The sequence below is a fragment of the Panthera leo genome, chromosome C2 (assembly GCF_018350215.1).
Source record: "Panthera leo isolate Ple1 chromosome C2, P.leo_Ple1_pat1.1, whole genome shotgun sequence".
NCBI lineage: Eukaryota > Metazoa > Chordata > Mammalia > Carnivora > Felidae > Panthera > Panthera leo.
In genome coordinates this window covers 139,532,916-139,559,823 of record NC_056687.1, presented here as the reverse complement: position 1 = coordinate 139,559,823, position 26,908 = coordinate 139,532,916, and the positions used below count along the sequence as shown (strand labels likewise).

Below are 26,908 nucleotides of genomic sequence, written 5' to 3'. Positions count from 1 at the left end.
GAAATGGACTCTTAAACACAGAAAAACCTGGCAGTTGTCAGAGGGAGGGAGGTGGGCAGATGGGCAAAATAGGTGAAGGAGACTAAGAGGTAAAAACTTCCCAGTTATAAAATGCAAGTGAGTGGGCTGAAAAGTACAGCATAAAGAATATATTGGGGTGCCTGGGTGACTCAGTCGGTTAGGCACCTGACTTCAGCTCAGGTCATGATCTCACAGTCTGTGAGTTCGAGCCCCGCGTCGGGCTCTGTGCTGACAGCTAGGAGCCTGGAGCCTGCTTCAGATTGTGTGTGAGTGTCTGTTTCTTTCTAACTCTCCCCTGCTCATCCTTTATCTCTCTCTGTCTCAAAAATAAATAAAAACATTAAAAAAAGAATATAGTCAATAATACTGTAATATCTTTGTATGGTGACAGATGGTAGCTATACTTGTGAGCATTTTGTAACATATATAAATGTTGAATCACTATGTTATATACCTAAAATTAATATTATATTGTATATCAGATAAAATTCAATAAAAAAATCAGTCTGTTTTTAAAAGCAAACCACTACAGAAGAGATGATGGGTTTTTTTTTTAAGTTTATTAATTTTTGAGGGAGAGAGAGAGATTGTGTGCACGAGTTGAGGAGGGGCAGAAAGATCCCAAGCAGGCTCCACACTGTCAACACAGAGCCCGAATCAGGGCTTGAACCCACAGAACTGTGAGATCATGACCTGAGCTAAAACCAAGAGTCGGACACTTAACTGACTAAGCCACCCAGGTGCCCCAAAGAATTCGTTTTAAGGAAAGAAAGGAAGAAAAAATGTGGAAATGAATAAAATAATGGCAAAAACGTGAAATAAACATATTGCTTTATGTATTATTTCCTTATTGTATAAACTATTGTTTTATATAATCTATAGAGTTAGAGATTAAAATAAATTAGTGGGCATGTATAGGGAGAATATAAATATATATATCATATATATGTAAATTTATAATTTTGCAAATGCCAAAACAAAAAACCTTATTTAACCTAATTATTCACAAAAACATAAGCAAAATGGATGTTTTCCATCAAGTACATAAAAGAAGGCAAGGGGTCATCTAAAGTATGGCTGTCGGCAATAAACTGGATTGTTGTGTTTTTAGCAAAGATCACTTCCAGTTTAGCTACTACAGATGTGAAGGGTCAGGGTAGCTGGAATGGATCAGGAGGCCAAATTTCTTTATTTACTTATTTATTTATTTTTATTTATTTATTTAGAGAGAGAGACAACGAGAGTGAGAGAGTGTGGGACAGAGGGACAGAGGCGGAGGAGAGAGAGAGAGAGAGAGAGAGAGAGAGAGAGAGAGAGAGAGAATCCCAAGCAGGCTCTGCACTATCAGCACAGAGCCAGATGTGGGGCTTAATCTCATGAGGAGGCCAGGAGTTCTCATCCTGGCCTTGGCACTTATTGGCTATGTGATCCTAATCACTTTACTTAAAAGCTTCAGTTTTCTGGGGGCGCCTGGGTGGCTCAGTCGGTTGAGTGTCTGGCTTCTGCTCAAGTCACAATCTCACGGTTCTTGAGTTCGAGCCCCGCGTCGGGCTCTGTGCTGACAGCTCAGAGCCTGGAGCCTGTTTCGGATTCTGTGTCTCCCTCTCTCTGACCCTTCCCCGTTCATGCTCTGTCTCTCTCTGTCTCAAAAATAAATAAACGTTAAAAAAAAAGTTTCAGTTTCCTGCAATAATGAAACCTACCTATCAAAGTGAGAGGATCAAGTACGATAGTGAATGTAAAATTACATAATGTTAGCATAAAATACTAGCCATTAAGAAATACGGTATGATATCTAGTACACAACGCTCCATAACCACCAAGATGTCAGTAGAATTTGAAGCTGAAAAAAGGCTCAAGGAGAGCTTGCAGAAGGTCATTTAGTCCATTCCCTTGCAGGAGTAATTATTTTGATTTATTTTAGTCCTTATTTAGGCACTTGTAGGAAGACTAATTTGTTTGACTGGTATAATTATTCATGCTGTTATGATTTATTAACAGATGAGTCTTTTAAAAATAAGAATATGATATTTTGTGAGGCATTACTGTATACTCTTGCATGGAAAATAACCTCCAATCCTCAAATACTGAGAACATATGGAAAGAAAGAAAATGTGAGTTTTGTTGCTCTTTTCGATTATCAGTCTTTCCTTTGGGACACCCATTCTGGAAATTTTTAATTTCAAAAACTCAGTTTTGGTTCAAAATTGCATATTTCTGTGGGTGAGGTCATTTATTCTAGGGTTTCAATCCTCAAACCTGTATCTCTAGCTCATATCCCTCACTTGAATTCCAGATCTGTAAAGCTGCCTAATGAACATTTCCCAGCCAAATGTCCTATATGTTCCTCCTAGGAAACATGTCCCTACCTGGTTACTCGTTAGAAACTGGAGAGTCCTCACAGATGTCTCTAATCAGTTAAAAGCGGATACCAATGTTACTGCTAAAACAGTGCTTCTCTAAACAAAAACCAGAATCAGATCTATAGATAAAGAAAACAAATTGATGGTTGGTAGAGAGAAGGGGTATAGGGGATTGGCAAAATGGATGAAGGGGAGGTTAAAATACAGTCTTCTAGGGGTGTCTGGGTGACTCAGTAGGTTAGGCATCTAAGTGCTGATTTGGCTCAGGTCATGATCTCAGGCTTTGTGGGACTGAGCCCTGCGTTGGGTTCTGCACCGACTGTGCGGAGCCTGCTTGGAATTCTCTCTCTCCCTCTCTCTCTCTCTCTCTGCCTGTCTCCTGCTTGAATGTTCTCTCTCTCTGTCTCTCTCTCTCAAAAATAAATAAATATAAATAAACATTAAAAAAAGTACAGTCTTCCAGGTATGAAATGAGTAAGTCACAGGAATAAAAGATACAGCATATAAAAGATATGTAGTCAATGACACTGTAATAGTGGTATATGGTTGGCAGATGGTAGTTACACTTGTGAGCACAGCATAATGAAGTTGAATCACTACGCTGTACACCTGAAACTTATGTAACATAGCGTATCAATTACACTCGAATAAGAAAATAAAAGAGAATACTGCTTCTCAACCACAGGTGATCTCCCTAGGGCCTCCAGAGGACATCTGACAATATCTGGAGACACTTCCGTCTGTCACAAATTGGGGGGCTCAGAGTGGGGGAGAAAGACTGCTATTGGCATTTAGTGAGAAGAGGCCAGACATGCTGCTATGGATCCTACAATGCAAATGATATCCCTCCGCGAGAATGAGTTATCTTGTCCAAAGTATCAACCATGCTGAAGTAGAGAAATCTTGCTCTATTGTTTCTTGAATGTAAGCTCTTCAAGAAAGAGTCATTTCTGTATGTTCAGTATCTGGACGGTGCATGGTACACGCGAATTTACTGAAGAAAGTAAAAAAAAAAAAAAAAAAAAAAAAAAGAATTCACATACTATTCCCCTTGTCTTTATCCCCAAAGCTCCGCCTTCCTTGTTTCCTAGCCTGGACTACTGTATTAACCCCTGCTTGTTGTTCTCCTTGTCTACATGGTCCCCGGGGCTGTGTCTTATTGATCTTTATGTATCAAGGCCCAGAAAGCAGTAAGGGCTCAATAAATCTTTGCTTTATTAGCCTTAGCACAGACATTTTAAATAGAAACTAATAAGAATTTATAAGAATTTTTGGCAGGTTTCTGCTAACATACTAATACCATAAGAAAAATGTATCTGATCGCTTAGAATAGTTACACCTGTATGAAGTAGTGTAGCTATCTGATATTAGGTCTATTCTATTCATAATCTTTAATTTTTGCGTGACTCTGTTTCTCCTTATTTTCTATAGGGGAAGACTGCAAAATACTTGTAAGGGCCAAATGATCACATCTTTCCCCTAACTCAGTGACAAGCCACGATTACATACTGTGATCTTGGTCGGCTAGGAACTGAGAACATTCCTTTCTCCCTAATTTTCCTTGGACCTGCTTAAGCAAATCTCTAAGAGGCTGCTATCTTAATAAGAGATCCAGATTCAAGTCTAAGGGGAAAAATCAAGGAAACTTGATCATTTGCTAAAAAAGAGCTGATATTTGGCTGGTAGTCTTAAAAATGAACTCAGACCTCCCCATTCTATCCAAACATGAACAAAACAGCATTACATATATAGCCATCCAAACAAGTAATACCTTTAAATAAGGTAAAGAACAATCACAATTTTTTCTTACGTGCAGAATACCATTTTCCCCACCTCATTTCTCAAGTGGATGACAGAAAATAATTTGTTTTAAAATTTACAGACACTTCATCAACACATGCTGTCTGTTCTAGGTCTTGATCTGTTCTCATCAGGGAGTCTTTTCTACAAGGTTAAGAAAATTGCAAATTTGAACTTTCTTCGGGCTTAGTTGTGAAGAAATTTCCTTCTTCACCAGACTATTCCTTCAACACTGCCTTGTTATCTCTGAACTTTCTGAGACTCACAGTGTTTCTCTCAGAGTCCCCAGTGTTAACCTTGTTTTCTGGGACTAGTGGATCCCTGCCCTTTGATGTTGGGATCCTGAAGATTTAATCTTGAAGCCACCCCACCCTTTTCTCTTCAGAAAACCTTCTCGAGGGGAGAGTGTCACTTGTCTGAATTTGGGAACCTTTCTTTGGAAAAACCACCTCTCTCTGGTGAGTTGCCATCTTCCCATGGCTGTGACAGCAAGAAGGTTCCTCATTTTCCAAACATCCAGTTTCCTTTGTTCATTGAACCTCCTTACAGAAGAACACCCCTTGTGAAGGAATTTAGGTCTGCCCATTCCTTCCAGTTATGGTGACGGTAATATCAACGAACACCCACTCCCATGTGGAGTGAGGTCAGAGAGAATGGAACTTCAGACTATGAAGGAACATAGTAAAATACTTGTTTGAGACGCCTACCTCTAAGGCAAGACTCTCAAAGGGGTGTGTGAGTAGATATGAGAGAGGCTGAATACACACCAACATCTGAGCTTGGGCAAAGGTGTAGGTGGCTGAGTGGATCCAACCCAAACAGATTAAGATGTCTTGGGCAATAAGCATTTCAAGAAAGACAGTGATAAATTAAAGGTATTTCTCCAAAATCTGGGACTACATCACGTCTATAAAACTAGAAAGGGGGGGAATCCTCACAAAATAGGATGAAATTGACCTTCCTGTCAGCCAAATGGCTGATTCCCTTTCAGCTTATCGGCAAATTTAATTTTGTTTAGAACAAATAAAGTTGGTGAAAATAAACAAACAAACAAAATCCAATCCTTCTTAGTAATTCTTAAATTGGTGGTAGGACACACAAATGGATACAATGCATACTGTTTTAAAAGTAGGAAGATAATGACCACTGTTTGGATCAATTTTTACTCATCATATGAAATTTCACACCACATTAACATATACCATGGCATTTTTAAATGGCTTATTATAAAGGAGAATGGACTAAAAAAGAAAACTTATGAGATACAAGTAATGCTGTAGCCCAGTCATGACACTGAGGATACAAGGCTACTTCGACAGTAATTAACTGTGAAAAGGACCTGTGAAATGGGAAGTAACTTCTCTTAGCTTAGGGTTAACAAAATCCAGAAGTCAAGTTATTTGTGGTTCAACATGGAGTTAATACCTCAGTGTCTTTGAAGTAGGAAGACACTGGAGAAAAGCCCCAGGTGCCTTTTGGAAAAAAAGATCCTTGCCCAAACTGAAAGGCACTTGAAATCTCTTCCTAACATTCTTTTCTCCTTGTATCATCAATTTCATCTGCTTTCCCCCCAAAACTGCTTTAGAGAATGATCTGATATAATTAACTTATACCAGAGTGTAAAATATAAGTGTTCCTTCTCCCAGGAACCTGAGCAATTCAAATCTTCTCTACTGTTGGGGAATGAAAGGATCAGTTTAGAACTGGGTTTGGAGTCCAGTTTAGCTGCTTACTTTCCATGTGACCTCTGGGCCACTTAACCTCAGTGAGCCTCAGTTTTCTAGTCTATAAGCAGGGGTGATGGTAGTAATGAATACAGCCTTTAGGGCAAAGTTCTTTGGATTAAATTAATTCAACAATTTTTTACCGAATGCCTATCGAATCTCCAGGCATTGTTATAGCTGCCGGAATATAGGAGTGACAGCGAAACAAAGTCCTTGTGCTCAAGAAACTTACATGCTAAATGAAGAAAGGTAAACATAAACTCACGGACAAAGAAATGTATCATGCCAGGAGGGAGAAGTGCTATGGAGAAAAATCAAGTATGGTGGTTGCGGTGGGAAAGCTCATGGGGAGCAGATGTCAAGCAAGAGCTTCTCTGAAAAGGTAACATTTGAGCAGACACCTGAAGGGAAAAATGGAGTGAGCCACACGAATTTTAGGCAGAGGAAAACAACGCAGGCAGAAGGAAGAGCAAATGTCAAGGTTCTGTGAAAGCAGTATACTTACAGTACCTGAGTCAAGAGTGATTGTGATTTTTGAAATAGGTGTATTCATTTTTGAAAGCGAGAGCGAGCGAGTGAGGGAGGGGCAAAGAGAGTGGGAGACTGAGGATCTAAAGCAGGCTCCGTGTTGACACCAGAGAGCCTGATGTGGGGCTTGAACTCATGAACCACGAGATCATGACCTGAGCCAAAGTCGGACACTTAACCTACAGGGCCACCCAGGTGCCCTGAGCGACAGCGGTTTTGAAAAGTATATTGCGATTTTACAAGGTTTTGTGTGCTTTTACTCAGTGAGTTGGGAATCACTGAAAAGCTTTAGGCAAAGAACTGATATATCTGACGTATTATAAAAGGACCATTTGGTATAGGGGTGCACACAGCAGAAGGGATAACAGAAGCAGGGATACAAGACAGGAGACTTCCACAATAATCTGGGGAAGGGGAGCAACTGATGCTAGTTTGGGCCAGAGTGTTTGTTACTAGGGAGAGGTGATGAGAAATGGTTAGAGTCTGGATTTATTTTGAATATTTATCTAAGCCAGTGAGACTGGGCCTGGCTAGGGTGTTTGAGAGTAGTTAAAAAGGACTGCAAAGTTTTTACCTTTAGCCACTAGAAAAATGGAATTCTCTTTAATTGAGATGGGGAAGACGGGAGGAGCCGGTTTGGCAGGAGTGGGATGGGGCTGTGCAATCAATGGTTTGCTTTTGGACCTGTTAGGTTTGAGATGACTGTTGATGTTAAACTGGAGATGCCAAAAAGGCAATTCAATATGTATGAAAGCACTTAATTCACAGCCAGGCTTTGTATAAATGTATGAACTCAGGTTAAACAAGTTAATTCATGTTACTCCACAACGTGTGTATTCTATCCCCAAGGCCAGAGCAAATGAGTGGGAAACTGCATTTACGTATGTAAACCATGGCTCCTTCTCAAAACCTGACACACCATCAACTTGTTCGAGCAACAGCAAAAACAGAAACAACAATAAAAACAAGTAAATAATAATAACCTAATTCAAATAAAAAGCAAAACTCCTCGTTGAACTTGTTTTAGGTATAGATCTCACTCTGGCTTTCAAATGCTTAATATCATTGCTCCTTCCTATAACTAATTAGCTACTTTATTCACGACTAGCCTTGTGCCGTCAATTTAAGGTTAAACTCTAATGAGGGTAATAAAATACAGATTTTGAAAATATGATGGACCTAAATTATCAATTTCATTGCCTGAAAGCAGTTAAGACTCTTCTTATTTGATGATGTTTCATTAGTAAGCAATGTTATAGTTAGATTTAAAAAAAACCCATAAAACATAAAATATGCTCTGAAACGACTGCTAAGATTATTTTTAAATATATTGATAAAATTTGTTATGAAAAACAAATTACATTAAAAAGCTTTTAGGTATTATTAATATTAAAGAGCTTTCTTTTACTCACACAAATACTTTTATGCATGCACTCAGTTTTTAAAACATTTTAGGCACAGATTTTATCATTCCTTTTTGGAAAATACCTACCGGCAGATACCGTCTTGCCATTACCAAAGAAAACAGTGTTTTCCAGTAAAAGATATGAACACTGACAGCATGTTTGACTTGTGCACAGGCTGCCTGAGACACTAAACTGACAAACATACTTCATTCTACCTACCTACCTACTCTTAAATCTGTTTTAAAATGCCCACTTACTTTTTATAAGAATATGCAGATCCACAGGGAGACAGAAAAAAAATCAAATCTGAAAGGGCTACCTCTACGCATTTCTGCTGTAAAAACAAAGATCTGACCTGTTACCTAAGATGACTAAGTTGGCACGTATTGTCATCAGAATCTCTGAGACACAATATGCTGCACACAGGGTGTCACAATATTTGCAAAGTGTTTTCAGTAGAAAAAGAGAATACAGAAATAAAACAATATAGAAATAAAACATATCCTATTATTTTGCTTCTGAATTTCTCAAGTATGCTTGTTAATTTTATTTGGTGTATAACTTTCAGGGAAAGATTTTCATATTATTCACAAAAAGAGAAAAAGCTGGACAAGAGTATATGTGAAAACCTCCACATCTCCCAACTTTTCCTCTATTGGTCTGGCAAAGATTTAAAAAGACTAAGAATCCTCAGAGCTGAGCAGACTGAAGGGAGGTACTGTACTCTTCACTATGTTGATGGCCATGATGTAAACTGATACAATTTTTCTGGAGGGCAATTTGTCAGCCCTTAACAAAATTTTACAGATATAAACCTATCTACTCAGAAGTTCCATGTCAATCAATTTAGCCTCAGGAAATAATTATACAAGTATAGGAAATATGTAATTGTAAGGATATTCATCACATCAATGATTATAACAGAAATACTGGCAACAGCTTAAATGTCCAATAACAGGAAATTAAATTTGGCATATATATACAATGGAATACCCTGTAGCCTCAATAATTCTATTGCAACCACATATTTATTGAGCAATATTAAGTGTTTGGTGAAAACAGAATATTAGGCAAAAAGTAATTCTAAAAGCAGGAGCAATAGGGCCCAATATTTATTTATATGTTTGTGAGTATGCATACAACATTTATATGCAGAGAACAAAAGTCTCAAAGGAGATATACAAAATGGCGTGAATAATTAATTTTTGGGTTAGGATTATAGGTATTAACATTTTTTCCTTTTGCTTATTTTCAATTACTTTTTATTCTATAACAAATATGTAGACTTTGTAGAGTAAAGAACATTAAAATATTTACACACTGGACTTATAAAAAAGTATAGGTTTTGAGCACAGGAGTAATTATAATATGAATAGGAAAATGTAATCCCCAATAAGATAAAAAGCAATTTCTAGTTTACAAATAAATAGATATCTGAATTATAACACTGAAATATATGTCTATACTGAAAAAAATACAGTATTAAAAAGCTTTGGGATATACCAGAAATTAAAAAGCTTTTGGATATGCTTTTCTTTTGGCCATATTATTCTTAGATAGTTTCATTAAATGGATATTTTCCCATAGAAATAATATTATCATTGATGGCTAAATATTCACCTGAAGACTTGGCATCAGATACCACAGATACAATTAACAAGGTTGTACAAACAAGAATGCTGTAGCTTTAGTAAGACAGCATAAACATATTGATTATACAAAATTAATGCAGTGAGAATCGTACTCGGATGCAGCATTTCCAAATGTAACTAGTACTTGACCTATTTAAAACCAGCATACTAAATTTAATGGACATTAAATACTCAATTAAAAATTGTTTTGCTTGCCTTAGTAAAATTTAGACGGATTTTGGAAGAAATGATTGGAATGGCTTGTCTGATTTTGAAAAATCAGCTAGTGGAGTGTGGGATTTTCAAACTAAAGAAGTCCTACTCCCAAAAGTTCCTATGGCTTGAAGAGGCATCCAAATCACTCCACTGACATTTACATGATGTATTTGAGCAGTGTAGTATTTATTTTTTCCCACATTTTAAGTGGTAGAGGTTTATTTATTGATATTTTTCAACTGAAATACATGGCTAAATGGCTTATTATGTCAAAGTATTTATTTTGAGCATGAGGGCATTTAAAGTCCTCACTTAGGATTCCAAGTGTAAGATTTTGGGGAAAAGTCATCTCATAGATCCCATTACGCTATATTCTAATTTTATGGTATGGATATCTGATAACCATTAGGCAGCCAGTCAGATTTATTTGTGAACATCTGGCCTCACTAACACTTCTCTCTGACACCTACTACTATCTGGGTTCATTCTTCAGAGTATTGGGAAATGGCTCATTAATCAAACTATGTGGCTAAGACTGATGTAAAAAGAACAAAGGGTGATGGCAACAGAGGAAAAGCACCAAGAAAATGCCAAATGCAGACTACTTAGAATAATAGGAGACTAGAAAGGCATGGACATGGTACCGCAAAACTATTAATAAAAGTGTTTGTTTTAGTTAACAGCTTTCAAGACACCCACAACCCCCTCCCCCCACCGAAGAGCATATCTGTCTACAAAATCTGGTTTCTAAAACTGATAAATTAGGGGATGATAATTTGCTCTGAAAAACTTCCCACGGGTGCACATTTAAGTGTGCATTTAAATTGTGATTTGAGTTACCAAAGTTTGATTTTTCCTTTGTCCTAAGAGATTGTTTAATCAAATTCATTCAGTGGTGGAGCTTAATTTTTTTCTGGTAATATTCTGATAGGTAATAATTCAGCTTTTTTAAAAACAGAAATATTAGCAAATAGTTACTCCCAGGAAAGGGAAGCCCACTGTCTCCGAAGTCGAGCTATTCAAAAGCAGACTGTACAGCTGTGGATCAGATATTCCCCATAAGAATTAACTTCTACTTCCCTGTGACACCCTCCTGTGTCTATTTTTGTCCCATCCAGCCATCCAGAGTAAGGTCTAAACCCTAACCCACACCACAGTTCCTGAAACATTTGAGGACAGATACCACATTCCTCCTAGGTTAACATCTCCAGGTTAACAGCGGAAAGTACATGGTCTGTAAAGTCAGATTTCAGTAAATTCTTGGTTGTCTACCGGAAACCTCTCTAAGCCTCACCTAAGTTTCCTCATCTGTGAAAGGGAACATCTAACGCTTTGTGGGGTGTTTTAGAAAAGAAAGGAGTTGGCACGGCTGATGTCCACTGTAGTGTTTTACCCAACGAAGCAGCTCAGGAATGTGGATGACTCTTTCCCCAGCTTAATCTTGTTTATTCTTCTTAAAATGAAGAGCTTAGAAGTGAATGAAGCCCTCCAGATACAGTGCAACTGGTGCAGAGTTCTGGGGATCGTAGTCCTGAAAATGTCACCGTAAGGCTTCAGGAACCTTAAGTTCCCAAAGAATTTCAGTCAGCTAAAAGCCCACAAGTTGTATTTACATGAACATGAAGTAGGTCTCTCTTTCCTGTCTTGTATCATGATTTCCTTCTAATTCTCACTGAAATACTACACATTTAGTCATGTTAAATTCCATCCTGTTAGTTTCAGGCCATTCTTGCAGTCCATCCAAGCCTTTCTGGAAACAATTATTTTATCTAACTTATCAGTTACCCCTTCCAGCTTAAATCTACACATTTCTGTCATGCCGAACGTGGATAAGCCCACAGGTTTTCTGAGATGCGTATTTCGGATGTAGAGAACAGCCTGCACCAGACTCACAGGCTGCACAACTCCCTGATCTGAACTTTTCCTCCTCTTCCCTGCTCTGTCCTTCCTCTACTGAACAGGCTGTCCGAGAAAGGTCCTCGCATCACTGGCAGTGCGGGAACTACTCCAGGTGATTTATGGGCTCGGTCCCAGTAGAATGAAACACATAAGGTTCCCTTCCAGTAAAAGGAGAAAGTAAATATTAGACACACTACTGCTTCGTCACTGAAAACCAACCTAATGCAGGAATGGGGGGTCACTGGTGCCACCAGCTCTGTCAGCTTGGATAAAATGTATTGTGTGATGTAGAAAAGAACATGGGCTTTGGACTCCAATTTCCTGGGTTCAAATACGGACAGCACTATTTGCATGCTGTGTAATACTAGGACAGTTACTTAGTTTCTCTGTGCCTTGGTTTCTTCTTTAGTAAAATTATACTTGTTACTTTTGCTTTGATATCCAAGCATCAGTGGAAACGAAGGAAGGAAGAGAGGGAAAAAAGGGAGTAAAGGTAAGAGGGAGGGAGAGGAATTACAGAAATTCATGGTAAAGGCAGTTTTATTTTCACTTTTTAAAACTGTGCACTCCAACATACATCTCAAGTAAGTTTTATTTCCCTCTGCAATGAGGGGTTAAGTCAGGTCAAATAAGAATTCTTTTCTGGTGGCCAATGCACAGAGTCAGTATTTTTAGGGTCTTTTCCTTTTCAAAGTGGAGAATGAATTAAAACCCATCAAATCATCAAATGACTGACTTACAGACAGTAGAAAGGAATGTGAAGAATTCTTAAATTGTATAGTTTTGTCTTAAATAAGTGTAAATTTCCTATGTTCATTAATTAGTCATTTACATTAACCAACTATTACAAATACTTCTTTACTAAATTCTCTTGGCATCATTTTTCAGCCTTTGTGGGTCACACTTTCCATTCTAGTGCGTGTGTAGTTCATGTGAGCAGCTGAACTTTCAAAACTCAAAACTCCACAGCTGGAGTACCCTAAGTACCCTAAGACTTGAGTGGTGGGACTCCCTCTGCATTTAGTCTGGCTCCTGGGCTCGGTTCTGGCTCCAGCTTCAGGCTGTGTCTGGTTTTCTGGGTTCCAGGGCTGGCACAGGCCCAATCTCACTCACCTAGTTCCACCCATTACATGCTGTTTTATGTTACATTACAACATAAACCACAGAAAGGAGACGCTGAGAAAGGATGAGAAAAATCAATGAAATATGAGTGAGGGGCCGGGGTAGGGATATAGCCTATAATTTTTCACATTGTTTCCTTTTAAATACAATTAGCCCTGGAAATCTGTCTGTGTTAACAGAATAGACATGCATTCCTAGATATGTATATTTAAAAATATGTATATGTGTATACATATACAACAGTACATATTGCTAAAAATGGATGAATACTTCATACTGACCTTAGGGGGTTTAAACGGATAGTCTGGTGAAAAGGTAATGTCAAGAAAGAACACCCCTCCTTCATAGACAGATCCTGGGGGTCCCAATATAGTTGACCTCCATTCATAAATGTTGTCTCCTTTGGGTCCAGCACTGAAATAAGACATACAAATGAAATGTGCTTAGAGATTATGTAAACCCTGAAATTAAAAAAAAATTCTATTTTGGTAACAATTGAGCAATTGCAATAAAACACAACAAGTAGGATAATTCTATATGATGGTTCACTTGTCAGTATCATCAATATTCTATAAAGAAAAGATGTTGGTATTACTTAATAAAACAGAATCAGGAAGATTCTGTTTTGCCATCCACAATCCTGTACCTATTGAACAAAAGATTCCTAGGACCAAAGACCAGAGGTAGAAGCACAAATGTTTAATAAAGCATGAAATTATTTGTGAGGTCTTAAAAAAGACGATTTGGTCATAGAGTGAAAGAGACAAATTTCTGAAGACAGAAGGGCCACTAGAGAAAATAAAGTCTAATAAAAAATAGTCTAATCCGTCTGTTAACAACTGAGAATACAAATGAGGTTCACAGAGATCAGTAAATGTTCATCAGCCATAAAATTCAGCTCAAGTATCATATCCCACGTGAATCTTCCTCTTTTCTCTTTTCCCGCCAAAGAATCTGCTCCCTTGGCCCTCATGTATCATGAATAGTGTGGCCTGTAGAAAACAAGATGTATTTCATTTTATAACAATGTTTTTAATTAATAAATGTTTTAAAGTAAGTTCTAGGCCCAACGTGGGGCTTGAACTCACAACCCCGAGATCCAGAGTTGCAGGCCCTACCAACTGAGCCAGACAGGCACCCCCATAACTGTATTTTTAAAGTGTTTACTTTTTCTGCCACTCCCTAGAAGTTCCTTGAGGAATAGATTTTTGCCCCGTCTTAAGGCCTAGTAAGTACATTTTGTTCGATGATGATACATTAATAGGAAAGCAAGTGAAGCCACATGGCGAGTAGCGGTAAACATCTGTCTCTGACTCTGAGAAACTCGCTGAGGAAACTAATGCCCACATGAGTCACATGAATTGCAATCTCTCAGGTGAACAAAAGGACAAAATGAGATTATAATTCAGCTTTTCAGTGTTCTTTTTGCTACATCAAGCTAATACCTACATCTAATAGCCACAAATTACCCTCATGTCCAGTAGGAAACCCTTTGGGGAGGATTTTATTGTCAACAAAGATTTAGTTACTACTCTTTCTTATTTTGAAATTAGTTTAGATCTACAAAAACTTCATTGTTGAGCAGTGTAGCACAAAAGCATGCATCTTAATTAAGTTGGGATATGCACTGGAAATGCAAGGATAGTTTAATAATAGAAAATCATTAATGTAATTTACCTAAGATATTAAAGTTGGAAAAAAAAGGCATAATCTCAGTGGGTGCAGGAAAAGCACTCAATAGGCTTTAATAATAGCCATTTATGACAAAGAAGCTTTTTAGCAAAAGTGGAATAGACAGAAACTTCTTTAACCTGATAAAGAATATCTACCAAAAACCTCACAGCAACTAATATATTCAGTGGCAAAATACCAAAAGTATACCCTTTAAAAATTGAGGAACAAGATAAGGTCGCCCACTACATATACTTCTAATCAATACTGTATTAGAGATCATATCCATCAAGGTATGGAAGACACAAGGAAGGAAAAAACAAAAGGTATGGATTGAGATGGAAAAAATAAAACTGTGAGCATCTGCAGTATTTATGTACACAAAAAAATCTATATACAATTTATTAAACTTAATAAAAGAGTTTATAAAGTGGCTAGATATAAGATCAATATGAAAAGCCAACTGAATTTCAACACACTAACAACATTAGAAAATATATTTTAAAATATCTTGTAATAGTATTAGAAACACACACACACAAAACCTATGAATAAGTTTCATAAAAATATGTAAGATTTTTTTGAAGAGAATCAAATAAATGGAGAGTTTATGAGTAGGGAGATCCAGCATCCTACAGATGTCAATTTTCCCCATATTGATCCAACGCAATTCCAATCAAAAGTGTAACAGTTATTTAAAAAATGAAACTTGATGGGGAGGCTCGGATGGTTAAGCATCCAACTCCTGATTTCGGCTGAGGTAATGATCTCATGGTTTGTGGGATTGAGCCCTGCATTGGGTTCTGAACTGATAATGAGGAGCCTGCTTGGGGTTCCCTCTCTCTCCCTCTCTCTCTCTCTCAAAATAAATAAAAATAAACTTATGAAAAAAATAAACTTGACAACTTGGTTCTAAGATGTGTTTGGAAGCTCAGAGAAAATCATCAAACTTTTCTGCACACTTACAGGAATCTGATATATGTCAGAAGTGATGGGGCTAAGCAAACAGTTTTTGTATATGACAAATAGAAAAACTGGATTTCTACTTCAATAAATATACAAACCCTTGTTGTAGATGGATTAAGCACTTCAATGCAAAAGTCAGAAGTTTAAGAGGTTGCCTAAAGAGAATGGCAAGCCACAAACTAAGAAAAGACTTTTGGATCATATAAAATTGATCAAATTCTAGTGTCCAGTATACGGATTCCTGTGAATCAAAAAGAAAAAGACTAGCAATAACTTAGAAAAGACATAAATAGGCATTTCCAAAAAAGAAGAAACATGAATGGCCAATAATCATATGAAAAATATTCAATTTCATTAAATTATGGAAATGAAAACTTCAAATTACAGTTCAATATTATTTTACACTATATACAGGCAAAAATAAAAGCATGACAAAATCAACTGTTGAGGATGTGGAAAAACAAGAACTCCTATACATTGCTGAAGAGTGCTCAATCACTTTGGATAAGAACGTGGACTTTAGGTTGAATCTATATACTCCTGTGTTACAACATTTCAATTGCATTCCTAGGTACATACCACAGAGAAATTTTTACACATGTGCACCAGAAGACATATACAAGAATGTTCATGGAAACACTATTTGTAATAGAAAACTGGAAACAACACAGATGTCCATTGACAGGAAAAGGAATAAATTCATCCAAAGGAATACTACATACAGTGAAAATATACTGATTAACATGGAAAATCTTAAAAATATCAGATCGAATAAAAAAAGCAAGTCTAAAGAAATATATACAATATGATATAGCATTTTCATCAAGTTTAAAAATAACCAAACAAGAACATATATTGTTGAGGACACATACATATGTGGTATGGCAAGAAAATGAAAGAGAACAAAGCTCAAAAGAGTAGTTTCTTGGGTAGAATCAGATGGTAGAGGAGAAGTATCTAGGAGCTGCAATGGTTCTGATGATGGTCTACTTTTCAGTATGTATGGTGGATTCATGAGTTACCTGTTTCATTACTAGGTCTCATAATTTACTTACGTGTTAGATATGTTCTTAGATATGTGCCAAGTTTTTGTATTAAGAACAAGTGTGCCAAAAAAGTCTATCAAAATCATACATGAAGACAGTAACATGCAGCATATGTGCAGTGTGATCCTATTATATAAACTAGAAGTACAAAACAGTATTTTATATATTGTTTGTGGACACACATATATGTCCAAGTCTTTAAAGAAATGAACTAAAAAAGACAGACCTAAATTCATGACAGTGGATGTGCAGGGAACAGGAGAGAGGTGTAGGGTGAGTGATGGGATAGTTCTGAAAATGGGGAATGAAGAAGAGTTTAATCAAACAATTTTTTTAATGTTTATCTTTGAGAGAGAGAGAGACATAGAGTCTGAGCAGGGGAGGGGCAGAGAAAGAGGGAGACACAGAATCCGAAGCAGACTGTGATTTGGTGTGTGAGCTGTCAGCCCAGAGCCTGACGCGGGGTTCAAACTCATGAACCATGAAATCGTGATCTGAGCCGAAGTTGGACACTTAACCGACTGAGCGAGCCACCCAGACTCCCTGAAGCAGAGTTCAATTTTGTCTCTAGTTTCGATCTCTCTTATTTAAAAAGGATGAAGTAAAAAAATAAAATCAGATCACAGTGTATTGCAAAGTGCTGAAATATGTTGAGAAGCAGGGCACGCACCCCTGCCGCATCCTCTTTACCTACCTCTCCTGAAGCTGACAGTGAGGTACAGACAGAATGTACCGAGGCCAGATGACAATAAAGCTTTGGCAACAACAGCTCCTTGTTGCCAGACAAGCTCACTCATTCAGATGAATAATACACATGGTTAGGCCTTGAGCTATAATTAGACTCAATATGAATAGATAAGTTTATCAGAAGGAAGAACTTAAAAGTAGAGTAAATTATAGGTTTGTAGTTACAACATTACTTCAAGGAGGATGAAGAAATTTAGTTGAAAAAACACACACAGAACACAGCTATGAAACAATGTGCGTAGACATGTTTCCACAATACCAAGACGCAATTTCTCTGAGTCATTTGAGAAATTTTAAGATGATCTTCCAAGAATGGCCATCACAGTTAATTACATAATTTGGGCTGAGGAGGAACCAAATAGTGCCACCAAGGAAGGGACTCAGAAGCAGAAGTCGGGAGACGTCTCACAAAAGCAGCCGCTGTCTATAAATAATTTACATTTAATTAGTGCACATTTTAGATTTTATTTGGTTCTTAGTCAGAATACCAAATTTTATTGGTTCTTTGAAGTCAGTCAGCTGTCTGTGCAGTTATCAACAATGGATTAAATAACAGAGCTAACATCATTCTGAGTTGGTTTATACCGTCCAAATGTGCCTTTTTAAAGAAAGTACTAGTAGTAATAAACTATATTGAACACAGGGTGGTGTTTCAAAATGCATCTAAGACTTCTATCACTTCTCTGATACATACAGATTAAGTTTTAGCAGGCTGGCCTCCTCTGTGATCTGAGAAGTGGCATTTGTGCACTCCCTCCAAGCCCAAAGCTTATAGTAATGGTTCCTGAATTACACAGCCCTCTGTCCCACTCCCATTTTGTGCTTGTTTTTTTGTTTTTGTTTTTTTAACTTTTATTTTTGAGAGACACAGAGAGACCGAGTGTGAGCGGGGGAGGGGTGGAGAGAGGGAGACACAGAATCCGGAGCAGGCTCCAGGCTCTGAGCTGTCAGCCCAGAGCCTGATGCGGGGCTCAAACTCAGGAACCGTGAGATTATGACCTGAGCCGAAGTCAAAAGCTTAACTGACTGGGCCACCGAGGTGCCCGTTTGTTTGTTTGTTTTTTGAAATTTTTTAATATTTATTTTTGAGAGAGAGAGAGAGAGAGAGAGAGAGAGAGAGAGAGAGAGAGAGAGAAAGGCAGACAGAGGGTGAGCAGGGGCGGGGCAGAAAGAGAGAGAGAGAGAGGGAGACACAGAATCCAAAGCAGGCTCTAGGATCTGAGCTGTCAGCAGAGAGCCTGACGATGGTGGGGCGGGGGGGGGGGGGGGGTTCAGATCATGACCTGAGCCGAAATTTGGACACTTAACTGACTGAACCACCCAGGCGCCCATTTTTTGCTTTTTGAGAGAGAGCATATGCAGGTGTGCACACGTGGGGCAGGGGCAGAGGGAGAGAGAATCTTAAACAGGCTCCATGCCCACTGTGGAGCCTGACACGGGGTTCAAGCCCATGGCCGTGAGATCATGACCTGAGCCAAAATCAAGAGCTGGATGCTTAACCTACTAAGCCACCCAGGTGCCCCAACCCACTCCCATTTTGATATGCCCCAGCTGATAAAACCCTGGGATAAAAGTCCAGAAGTGTGTCGTATAATATGGTAGCCACGTAGCTATTGAGCATTTGAAATGCAGCTAGTTTAAATTCAGATACGCTATAAACTATAAAATACATTCCAAATTTCAATGACAATGTAAAGGAAGGTAAAATACATCATTACTTTTTTGTTAATGACTTGTGGACATGATAATATTTGAGATACACTGGGCTAAAAATATATTAAAACTAACTTTACCTATTTTTATTTTTTTAATGTGGTTACTAGAATATTTAAAATTATATAAGTGGCTCATATTATATTTCTATTTGACAACAGTGTTCTAGAGCAGCGCTAATAAAACTTTGTGTGATAATGAAATGTTTTTGTGCTTATTCTTATTCACCATCGTAATCACTAGCCTCACATGGCCATTAGGCACTTGATATGGATCTAGTGAGAATGAGGAAGTGGATTTTCAATTTCACTTGATTATAATGAATTGAAATCTAGCCCATGTAGCTGGTGGTCATATATATACTGGACAGTACAGACTTAGAAGCTCCAGTAGTCCCTACTGGCCAAATTGTTTGTCCCTACTGGCCAAATATGTCAGAATGACTTGGATTTACATAAAACAGAAGAAAGGACTTCTACATACTTGGATCAAAAAAGTGAGAAGCAGAAGCTGCAGACCGTTTTATATTTTTAGTGATCGTTTCTTCCTTAAGTTGATCAAATAAAAGCTGGTGTCAGAGGACATATGCACTACAGAGTGATGGTGAAGACCATGAATGGGCCTGAGTCAGACTTGCTTGTCGGAATTCCACTCCCACCTGTATACGCCCTGGGTAAATACGTACTCTCCTTATATACTCTTTCCATCTGTCTGTTTCCTCATCTGCAAAATGGGGCAATACAGCACTAACTTTGTGGGACAACTGTGAAGTTTTATCAGAGATGTACTCCCGGAGCTTGGAAAATGGGGCCTGTAAAAGCCCAAATAATAAGCCTCCAAATGATAGCTGCTATTCTAGTCGTTATGCTCTGTGCATGACACAGAAATTCACCAACACACTCAAAAGATTAACTGCCTGATTTTATAAGAAGGGTTTCAACATCCCAGGACTAGAAAACAGGCTGCCAAGACTCACCACCACGACCCTGAAACCTAATCTTAGGATACGTATTCCAATAGGGCAGAACTTTGGAAACCATCAGAAATTCAAGCTGCCACTTCCAGGAAATCCAATTTTTCACCGAACGGAACGTTTATTTAACATCATGATTTTTAGGTATGAGGTTATTTGCAATGTTTTCCCTCTTGCAGTATTTGTAATGATTACTACCCTTAACTTTATTTTCAGATTTTATTTTTTTAAAGAAAAAAGATAAACACAGCTAACAGAATTCTATTTCAAAATAAAATGCAATTAGACAAATCTATTAAAATGCAAGTATCAGTTAGCAAAGTACAAATTAGTTGAATAACCAAAGTTGCCACGTGGACAATTTCTGTCAGAGGATCAACATCGTAAACTGTTCAGCTTTCTGTGCTGCTGCCTACAGAGGATGAGCCCTTCTGTACATGCGAAATGTAACACATCTACAATAAAAACGCTGAAAAGGACTAAGCGCTGTCTTTATTTAAGATCATAAGTTGTTTTAAATACATCTGAATGTTTTCAATGTGCTGTGCCCCAGCTGTGACTCTAAGACCAAGAAATTTTGGCTGTGTCTGCTGCCTTTTCATTTAACACTGACTCTGAGATAGAGAAAGAGTAAGGAAGCCCAGGCAACGTAGGAATTCTGGCTCCGTGGGACAAGGAACTTGCCTTTGTAGAGAATCTCTGATATGCCCACACAAACCTGAAGTTGATGGGGATTGAATGGGGAAGAGGAGACAGCACAAGGGATTTCTCAAGAGCTCTGGAAATCTCTTATATGTCAGATTCCACATAGACGAATTCATCCCTTCCAGTGGCGAGCACACTGTTCACAGGCAAATGACCTGCTGCCCATACGTCCAAAGTCCCTCTAAGAGTAAACAGCTGTAGGAATACTGAGCTGCTTGTTTAAAACACAGTAACACACGTTTCTTTAATGTCAAACTGGAAGGAAAGAATAGGCCTATCCCTTAAAAGAAAACATGAAAGCAAGGCTCAGACGAGTTACAGATAAGGAAGGTAGGAAAGGCAGCTGAAGAGGGGAAATACCATCAAACTGTAGGAATGATATGAATGAATGAAAAGAGAAAATACATGTGGGAGTGGGGGATTTAAGGGGGAAATGTTTTCACACTGTTCTCAAGGCCATGAGCTGACCTATTTGTTGCTAAACCCAACAGTGCCTTTTGTTTTCATTTTACTACAACTGTAGCTTCTACTCCCTGATTCCTAAACAGCTCCCTTCCCCAGGTATCTCTCCAAGAGACACTCTCTGCTCTAGTGTACTTCTCCAATTCTTTTGTCCTCTCCAAAGACATCTCTTCAGTGTCTGCTTCCTGAGAGGTTCTACTCTCAGTTTCCTTGTTTTTTCATCTTCCTTCTAGGTATCTCGTCATCAAACACTGATGGAACCTCTAATCTGGGGAGGAACCCAAGAGTCACCTGATTGTGCTTCCTCCTTCTCTTCTCTAAATTACCCAAAGCCTGTACAATCTATGTAATCTGTCTACTGGTTGCATTAGCTCTTACTTACATGACGGCACCAGCATCCTGTTTCCCTGCCTCCAATCTTGCTTTCCTCCAGTCCATCCATCAAACTGCTGCTGATAGGGCAATTTCCAGAAAATCCTTTAAATGGGATCTTCTGCTTGCCTGCTTTCTCTGGCTTCTTAATATTTTCAAGATCAAACCCAAATTTTCTTTCAAAAATACCCGGCTCCAGCTGACTTTTCTGGCCTCATCTCTTGCCACTCCCTTTTCCTCCAGCTCCATTCTCCGGTCATATTGGACTTAGTTATAAAACCTTCAAGACAGCTGGGCTTTTTTTTGGCCTCCTGGATTCAGATAAGATGCTCTGTAGGTCTGACCATTCTATTCGTCCCATAGGCCTCAACTTAGCTACATTCTCCTCAGTGACATCTTCCTTCCCCTCAAAGGCTAAGTAGTCTTTTGGAAGTGGTAACATTCTATGCAAAAACAGCATTATAAAAAGTTATTTTGGGGACCTTTAATACTGGGGAAAGAAGAAATATTTAGCAACAGCATTATCTGGGTCACAGGAAAAAAAAGAACTCATTCTGATAGTGAAAAACCTCCCCTATGGCTAAAAGGGTGTTGAGAAAACAGGCCAGGATTGTAGCTCTTGAGAACACAGATGAAGAATGGTATTTCATCAACTCCTGAGGTTTCCTGTATTTGTTTATAGATTTTGTTTTGAATACCTGTAACACCAAAGCCCACCACAACATCTTAGGAAGTTACAATATAATAGTGGTGACAGAAAAGATCCATTTCGTTCACTAGGCTTGAATGGTTGATATTTTCTCCTTCATACATTTTCTTTCTAGTTCTTAGTGGTCTGGTCCTTATTCATGAAGTATTCCAAGAAAAAGAATTATTTTATACTTTCTGTCAATGAGTGCTTAATAAATGCGAGGATCTCTGTCCTCAATCACACTTCCCAGATTTGAAATGTGAAGAATAAGAAAAAATGACTTCACTTGACTGTAGATATCTTTTATCAAATCTTACCTTAAAGTCACTACCGTCATCTATTTGTATCCTTTCTTAACGGGTCAACAACTCAGTAGAAGGGAAGAGACTAGAGAAAAAGAGGTTTTTAAATGAAACAATAACTACTACTTAATAATCACAATACTTCCTTTTCCCAGGGAAGGTAGTAGCTAAGTAAGTTAGTATGCTTAGTGCGTAAAACTAGCCTTCTGAAAGTTACTGAAGAAGGCAGACTCTGAGGTCATGACACCTTAGACTTCTTTCCGTGTTATGTGTATGTGTGTGTTTGTGTATATTTAAATGTTCCCAATGTGTGATATATTGCAAGGAGTATACAACTTTGCAAAAGACTTAAAATTTTAAGACCTAACTGTACAAAATAATGAATAGGGAGAAACAGAGAAATTGGGAAACAGGAAGGAAGACCATGGGGAAAAACTGCATATTGTTCCTTTTCCTCCTAAGCTGCATTTTGATAAGACACATTATCTTTGTAAGGACAAAGATAAGTCACAGCCAAAAAGAACCAAATCTTATTTTGTATATGTGGGTTGTTAGAAATAAGGTTACAATTATAAAGACTTGGGAGACCATCTAGTTCAGCTTTTTCAAAACACAGAAGAAGCAGAAGCATTAGAACAGGACTGGAATTCTACTGAATTAGACAATCAGGCATAAAATCAACAAGAATTACTTAAAATACTGAATTATATAATCCTTTAGTTAGTTGAAAGACTCTAGAAATAAGTTGAGTTATCTGCAGATTTTTTTCTCTTCCTTTTCAACACACCCTCTTCCCCATAGAAAAAATTACGGACTTCAGTAGCAATTCTTAGCATGCATTTGCAAGGGTGAGAACCTGAAAAATGAAAAAGCTCTCACTGAAAATCTCTTCTATCCAAAGCCTTCATTTAAAAATTTTTTTAAAATGTTTATTTATTTTTGAGAGAGAGACAGAGCACAAGTGGGGGACGGGCAGACAGAGACAGGGAGACACAGAATCTCAAGCATGCCCCAGGCTCTGAGCTATCAGCACAGAGGAGGACACGGGGCTTGAACTCATGAGCTGTGAGATCGTGACCTGAGCCGAAGGTGGATGCTCAACCAACTAAGCCACTCAGGCACCCCCAAAGCTTTCATTTTAAAAGTGATATAATTAAGGGGCACCTGGGTGGCTCAGTCAGTTAAGCATCTGACTTCAGCTCAGGTCACGATCTCACAATTCGTAGGATCGAGCCCGGCATCGGGCTCTGCACTGACAGCTCGGAGCCTGGAGCCGGCTTCGGATTCTGTGTCTCCCTCTTCCCCGCTCGTGCTCTGTGTCTGTCTCTCAAAAATAAATAAACATTAAAAAAAAAATCTTTAAAAAAAAGTGATATAATTAAGGTTCTGCAAAGTGAAATGCTTTGCTCAAGACCACACGCACAGCAGAAAACCAGAGTGCTCTGATCCTAAGGAGAGGCTCTTACCATTTCACAACTGCTATCAATTTAGATATGAAGACTCAACTGCAGAAACTATATAGTTACCATTATGATGGACTGCCCTGTGTAAGAGAAGAGACCAGAGATCAGGACTAACACCTGGGTTTCCTTTCACGTTTTTATCCTGGGCATGTTTCAAGGACTAGATTCAGGTTTGGTAAAAAGCCATTTTTATTTTAGCTACCAAATTCTTCTTTTTTTCAGCTTTTTAAACTAGAAATACTGATTTTATGCTACTCTCTTCATTTCTTCAGCAAACGGATGACTTCTTGCAACACTGCTTTCACTGCCCACCTCCCAACTTGACTCTGTGCCTTTTCTCCATTCTATATTGAGAGATGAAAGTGCTCAAGGTACTCAAGACTTCCAGAACTAGCCTCTCTTACCTGTACTGTAAGAGCCATTTTGGCATGTGAGCTAGCCAATGCAGCAGGTCATGTTTCTTTATTATTTAAAACGTTCCCCCACACATGTGTTAGACAGGATGGCTATAGAACTTTAATGTGCCTACTGATCTTATCTGAAGGTTAAATAAGCTTTTGACAAAAGTGCAAGCCTCTGATGCCCCTACATAGTTTGAGGAAGTCAAATCCTTCTCACTTTTTTTTTTTTTTAGTTCTCAAAAAAGTTACCACTCACAGACGACAGAATATAAGCTTTCCTGGTATCATTCCAAATGTAGCTTTGTTGCTTTCTAACATGTTTTTTATTTTGTTTTTAATGTTTATTTATTTTTGAGAGAGAGAGAGAGAGAGAGAGAGAGACATAGTGTGAGTGGGGGAGGGGCAGAGAGAGGAGACATAGAATATGAAGCAGGTTCCAGGCTCTGAGCTGTCAGCACAGAGCCCAAAGCAGGGCTTGAATTCATGAGCTGTGAGATGATGACCTGAGACGCTTAACCGACTGAGCCAGCAGGCTTGAACTCTTGAACTGTGAGATCATGACTTGAGCCGAAGTCGGACGCTTAACCAACTGAGCCACCCAGGAGCCCTGTGGAGCCCCTGTTTTCTAACATTTATAATACAGTATTGAAGTGAAAATTCCATTTGAAAGTTGAGATGGGGCAGGGGCATCTGGATGGCTCAGCCAGTTAAGCGTCCAACTCTTGATTTTGAGTCAGGTCATGAGAGTTCATGGTTCATGAGTTCAAGCCAGGCATCATGCTCTGTGCTGACAGCACGGAGCCTGCTTGGGATTCTCTGTCTCCCTCCTCGTGCTCTCCCTCTCTTTCTCTCTCTAAAAAAAAAAAAAACATTAAAAAAAAGGAAGTTGAGATGTGGCAGATCTTAGGGACTGTGAGCTATTTTATAAAGATTTATTTATTTGTATACAAAGTTATTATCAAGGCAATTTCTTTCCCAAGTGGATTAAATACCTCCAATATACTCAATACACTTTCCACTGGCTGGGAACATCTTTGGTTCTTGGATAGGAAAATGGTAAACAACGATTTCTTCATACAGCTATCTAATTTCTTCCAGAAAAGGCTGGCTGTGGTATCCTACAACCTGCATTTTTCTTTGTATTCCTGACATCGCTCTGTGGCTCCAAGATCCACCAACAGGGTTCTCTTTCAATAGGTCAAATAGAAGGCCAATGGCAAAAGTAAACTGCACACACAGATATACAATAAATGTTGAAAAATAATACACAAGCATCTTAAGTAAAACACTAGTCTACTGGTATAGTTGCAGATCAAGACAACCAGGGGTCTGAATCCTGGTTCTGCCATTAAATATGTGAATTACAGCAAGTTATTTAATCTCCTATTGTCTCAGTTGCCTCATTTTTGAAAGAGTGGCTCCCTCATAGAGTTGATGTGAACAGTAGATGAGTTAATATATGTAAACAGCTTAGAATAGTGTCTGGCCCATAATAAGGGTTATGTAAATTTATGCCATTGATATTATCAGCCATAGTCCAAATGAGGGACTAGTCATCAGGCAAATCAGGGTCCTGAAGCTCACCTCATCCTTTACTCCTGGACCCAAGACATGCAAATAGGAAGGGTTTCTCTTTAGGGGGTCTGACTTCCCTTTTCTGTACTTGGTGTATGACACCTTGTATGCTAATATCTCTCTCTGTCCACCATACTTCTTCCTGTTAAATACTGAGCTCATGACAGAAAGTGACAAGTTGACTGCTTAGTCCCATCTTTTCTGGTTTCTAATTCAGTAAAGAATAGCTTCAGTTTCTCATGTTCCATCCTGTAACAACATGTGAGACTCTACCAAGCCAGAATTCTCAGATGCTGTAGACTAGTGGCTTTAATACTCATTTTCTCAGCTCCACGATACACACACATTACCACTTCGACAACAACAAAATACCAATACATAGAGAGATACACTTTTTCCCCAAGGTCAGGAGAAGAAAGGCTAAATGTCAGCCTTGTAGATGGAGGTGTCAGGTGGCTAAAATAGACTCTACTGTAAATAATAATCCTGTGTTAAAAGACATTGACTGTCAACAAAAGATGGCATTTAGCAGACTTAATTCAAAATTTTCCTGTGATTACACTTCAGGAGATCAAGGTCTCCACAAGACCAAAATACTGGCTATTGGGTGCTGAGACTTATTTTCAAGTTTCCTACCTTTTTTCCTCAGTGCCTATTATGTGTAGAGCATTGTGTTATGATCTGAGCAAGATTTAAAAGAAACAAAAACAAACAAACCAAACAGTCCTGATCCCTAATGGGCTTCCTAACTGGGCAACATGGGAGAAGGAAGATGTATGTGTTCCATGGGACTCATAATTAAGATGATACAGGAGCCCCGCAAAAAGAATGATTTGATTTTCAGCATTTCCAGGTGGGTGGGCTTTCCTACACCACAGCACTCCCAGGTCGTGTGTCAGCAGTGATCTGAGAAGAAACATCAGACTCTCTCAGCCAGGGTAAGCATGTGGTTTGAACATATCCCACAGGTGGTTCTGACATAAACCACACCTTTTCTAGGAAAAGACTTCATTAAAAAAAGGTGGCAACTAAACTGGCTTGGAAAGATGAAGAAGATTTCAACAGGTACAGGAAGATGGGGCATAACAGGTTAAATAAAGGCACTGTGTAG

At 38.5% G+C, this 26,908-nt stretch overlaps 1 protein-coding gene across 2 annotated transcripts in view; it reads right to left on the bottom strand.

The window, feature by feature from the left end:
- UBE2E2 (ubiquitin conjugating enzyme E2 E2) overlaps window positions 1–26,908 on the bottom strand; it is a 369,863-nt gene that overhangs the window by 75,557 nt on the left and 267,398 nt on the right. For both annotated transcript variants that reach the window (XM_042955882.1, XM_042955881.1), the window contains exon 4: window positions 12,992–13,124. In XM_042955882.1, the coding sequence (XP_042811816.1) occupies window positions 12,992–13,124 (133 nt within the window). The remainder of the gene's footprint in view (window positions 1–12,991; window positions 13,125–26,908) is intronic.